The following is a 4,411-nucleotide window of genomic DNA, read 5'->3' on the forward strand; positions in this document are numbered from 1 at the left end:
CTAAAAGACCAATTATAAACATTTGATATTCATCAAACATTCCACTTAATGTCACAGTAACCAAGTCTGCACTAGATATTGATTCACGAATGTCACCTAGTTTATCCTTTAGATCTTTAATTCTAGAAATAAAATCACTAACACTTTCATTTTCTTCCATCTTAATTGAAAGAAGCTTACTCTTCAAATACAATATTTGATTTGTAGTCTTTGTCTCATACAAATTTTTGAGAGTGTCCCATGTCTCCTTGGATGTTTTGCACTCTCTAATGTGTGGAATAATGTTGTCCTTAACCGTCATCTGTAGAAGCACTTTTGCTTTGTTTTCTCGTCGCTCTCAATTTTAAATTGCAGCATCTGTGGCTTAAAGGGACACTGGCTTAACTTCAGCTCCAGACACAATTTCCCATGTATTGTTTCCTTCCATCAAAGTCTGCAACTTAAACTTCCAATTTGCATAATTTTCACCATCTAACTTGTTAGAGTCAAATAAATAAGATTCTGCCAATATATTAGCCATTGTTACTTATTTTCACCTTACCAATCACCAAAAATTACTAATTTTTACAAATATAAATCCTCAAAAAAAAATTTATCCAATATTATTGGATAATATGGTTGTCTCCTTCCTTTTGTTTTTTAAACAGAATTAAAAGTATCCCACTCAAAGTATCCAAAATAATATTTTTAAACAATGTGCTTTCACAACTTCAATGACAACGTAAATGTATTTAATTATTTCCTTTTAAATAGACCCTCTTTTTTTTTTTAACTCTGATGAAAAATTAAATTTACATTAGTTAAGGTGTTGTAGCAGGGTACAACAGTTCACCGTATATTAACCACCAAAAAAATTATCTAGCTTATTCTCGCTATCATATACTTTAGCGAAAGTAACAAAAAATCCACCCTCGGATAAGCGATAATTGGCCAATCTATGAGCTCCCACTCCAATGCTTGTACAGTGGCACTGTTCCAGAACCTAAGCGACACTCATTCAGCATATCCAAATAGAACTGACATTTTCCAAATATCACTCCCATAGAAACATAGAACACACACTTAAACAGAGATCAGAGATCACACAACCTCACCTTAGAGATCACAATTTGGAAGAAGAACAGACCGGAATAGCTTTACAGAAGTAGGAAGGAAATAGCATATGCATCAATACTTCAACAAGAGATATGTGTTACCTCCAGATAGTTAACACACAGCAACTGCAACAGGTTGCAAACAAAAACATACCCAGCACTACGCTCCGCAGCAGTCTTCACACCACACAACTCTCTAAGACCGCACTCTCCACCACAGCAGCTGCTGCAACGCTCCTCCAACTCAGACTCATCTTCGGTCTCACGCGTCTCCTCACACAGCTCACCTGAGCTCTTTTTTGTCACACCTCATACCTGCTCTGATACCAAATCAAATAGCACACACAGTTTAACAAATGAACAGAACTTCGAACTTGTCTTTATTTGATGACTGAACAGGTATTTATACATAGCAGATATCTTTCCGAAGTCAGTGGGGCGGTGGCTTCTCCAGAAAGCTATCCAGCTCCGCCGAATTTTAGAAAAAGTTACCTGCTGAATTTTCTAGAGGTGTCCAGCTACTGCATTAATGGCAATGGCTGGAATTATTACTGTTTTCCAACAAAATCGTCTTTTTGAAGGATGCAACAAAACTTCTGCGTCCATGATACTAGATGCCTACTTATTATGTTACAAAAATCATAGTCTTTCCAACAATTTTAATGAGAGCACAGAAAACATTCTTATGTGCAATCCTGGGGAAAACAGTCAGCCAAAGTTCACAAATACTATTAGGGCGATGCTCCAAAATGTTCTCTATAAAGCTGCTAACAGTTCCAATTTTTTTGCTGCGGAGCAAGACGTTGCACCCTATAATTCCACAGTTCTTATCTACAGCTTGGCACAGTGTTGGGACACTCTGTCCAAAGAAGACTGCAAGGCGTGCCTGAAGTTTGCGTTGTCCAAAATATATGACGACTGCACAACTGGAGCTGTTGGATCACAATCTGGATCTGTGAACTGCTACAAGCGTTCCTAGCTTTATCCATTTTTCAATTCTCCAATTATCTCGCCGTCGCCATCACCGTCCTCGTTCCCCTCGGCGACAGAAAGCCCTCCAGTATCAAGTGTCTTCTTTAACATATTATCACATAGTTTTTAATTATCAGGAATACAACATAGTTTAACAGTCTTTTTTTAACATAGTATCACATAGTTTATAATCTTCTTTCACATAGTTTATCATTAACAAGAATATCATGGGGATTTTGAAAGAATTTCATTTTGGTGATTCTGTTGTCCTTTAGTGAATTATCTGAGATTCCTTGTGCAAATTATCTGAGATTTCTTGTGAAAATTTGCAAAAGCAAAAATATCCATCGTGTTTCAGGTAATTCTGGAAGTAGCAGCCGCTACGATTGGATTAATTGCAGCTATAAACCTTTGCAAGTTGAAATTTTTCTCTAGTGGGAAAAATTGTGAACATATTTCTCAAATGAGAGGTGTTGAAATTGTAGATGATTCAATGATATTATGAACTGTTTCCCTATTTACTTTTCTCAAGATAATAAAACGCTTTGGAATTATTTTCGCAGAAGGCAAAGGAGCAATTAGCTTCTCTACGACTATACCGAAACCAAAAGTTATTTTCAAGTACGAGACTTTGAGAGGGGCCACATCTAATTTTCACGCACAGAGAAATCTTGGCGAAGGTGGGTTTGGATCCCTCTTTAAAGTGAGCATTTCTTGTTACATCTAGTTTAGTTTATTTTAATGTAGATACCATTCTTATTGATTAAAGTTTAAACCATAGAAATATTCCGGACTGGGCATGATGCTTCTTGATCAACAGGGGGATCTACTAGATGGCAGAGAGGTTGCAGTGAAACGGTTGAAAATAGGCTCGAGTATTAAATTTTTGAATGAAATAAATTTGATCAGTCGTATTCGGCACAAGAGCCTAGTGAAGCTGCTTGGTTGCTCAGTGATAAATTCAGAAAGGGTACTAGTTTAAGAATACCTCCAGAATGGTAGCCTTGAAAATATTATATTCGATACCTTCTCCCTCTTTCATGGCTGCACCGATCTGATTTGTTCTAGTTTTGAGTGTGTTTTGTACCTTGCTAATCATTTTGGTGTATGTTTTGCAGATATAGAAAAATGTCATTTCCTTGATTGGAGACAGAGGTTCAAAATCATTGTTGGAACTGCACGAGGGCTGGCCTATCTTCACGAAGAATCTGAAATTCGAATCATTCATAGAGATATTAAAGCAAGTAACATTTTACTAGATAATAAACACAAACCCAAAATCACAGACTTTGGCTTAGCCAAACTGTTTGAAGACGATAAAACCCATGTCAGCACTAGAGTTGTTCGAACTTTGTAAGTATTTTCTCTTCAATATGATTCATATAACTTTCATAGGGTTATTAAGATATTGAGATTTCATTGTACACACTATTGTGCAGTGGCTACATGGCACCTGAGTACGTGTACCGTGGACAGCTAACAGGGAAAGTGGATATATTCAGCATTGGACTGCTAGTACTTGAGATTATCAGCGGAAGAAAGAACCAGAGTTTAGCTCAAGACACAGAGTTTCTCATCGAACGTGTATAGCCATTATGGATCTCATCTTTTACAGTAGATGTTTTCAAACATGTTTTTATAATTATGATTCGTTGCTAACTAAAGTTGTATGCCTGGTTGATACTGGTTAATTACCAGACATGGAAACTGTATAATGCAGAGAAAGCTTTGGAAGTTATGGATCCCACATTGGAGGGTAGTTATTCTTGGGAGGAGGGGATTAGGATCATTAAAATTGGTCTTTTGTGCATTCAAGGAGCTCCAGATTTGAGGCCTTCAATGTCTCGTGTGGTGACGATGTTGACCTCTGAGAAAGAACATCTTGCTTCGCCCACAAGACCCCCTTTCATAGATTTGCATAGTGTGGGAAGTACAGTAACTTCTAGCACACCATCTGATATCTACTCTGCAGCTGTCGATCCTTCATCATGCATCGCAGAGTCGAGGTGAAAATCTTTAAATGGTCTTTTTCATTATATTATCCTAGTTTACATGTTGGACTTCTATCCTGTTGAAATTGTAATTTCAACTGCTATGGAGCGACAGCGACCGCAGCGTAGTTTTCAGAAAATTGCCATGGAGTCCATCGCACCGCCTTTCTCGCAATGGTGGTTTTTCCTCAAATGGCAGCGATACAATCAGCTGCTGACACGTGCCCGGAGCCACTGTTCCAAAACAGCTTTTCATCGGAGCATAAAGATCAGTCAGAGAAGTCCGCGTGATATTGATTGCAACCATCCGATTGAATTCAACGCTGTCCACCGTCGATTGAAGCCAGGGCTGCG

General features: G+C 37.9%; 1 protein-coding gene across 1 annotated transcript; it reads left to right on the plus strand.

The window, feature by feature from the left end:
- The first annotated feature begins 2,865 nt into the window (after positions 1 to 2,865).
- Positions 2,866 to 4,076, plus strand: LOC149240710 (cysteine-rich receptor-like protein kinase 3). Its single transcript, XM_089370290.1, has 4 exons — positions 2,866 to 3,010; positions 3,185 to 3,419; positions 3,506 to 3,650; positions 3,765 to 4,076. The coding sequence occupies exons 1-4, from the start codon at positions 2,866 to 2,868 to the stop codon at positions 4,074 to 4,076; spliced, it is 837 nt and encodes a 278-aa protein (XP_089226416.1).
- The last annotated feature ends 335 nt before the right edge of the window (positions 4,077 to 4,411 follow it).

Source organism: Pinus tabuliformis, chromosome 8 (assembly GCF_031772625.1).
Source record: "Pinus tabuliformis cultivar Carrire ecotype Pingquan chromosome 8, CPIR1, whole genome shotgun sequence".
Classification (NCBI taxonomy): domain Eukaryota; kingdom Viridiplantae; phylum Streptophyta; class Pinopsida; order Pinales; family Pinaceae; genus Pinus; species Pinus tabuliformis.

What these genes read in the sequence shown, in the direction of transcription:
- LOC149240710 (XM_089370290.1), top strand. Translation starts at nt 2,866, where the DNA reads ATGATGCTTCTTGATCAACAGGGGGATCTACTAGATGGCAGAGAGGTT. An exon ending in GAGCCTAGTGAAGCTGCTTG is followed by an intron (nt 3,011 to 3,184) that starts GTTGCTCAGTGA and finishes TATGTTTTGCAG; the next exon opens with ATATAGAAAAATGTCATTTC. An exon ending in ACTAGAGTTGTTCGAACTTT is followed by an intron (nt 3,420 to 3,505) that starts GTAAGTATTTTC and finishes ACTATTGTGCAG; the next exon opens with TGGCTACATGGCACCTGAGT.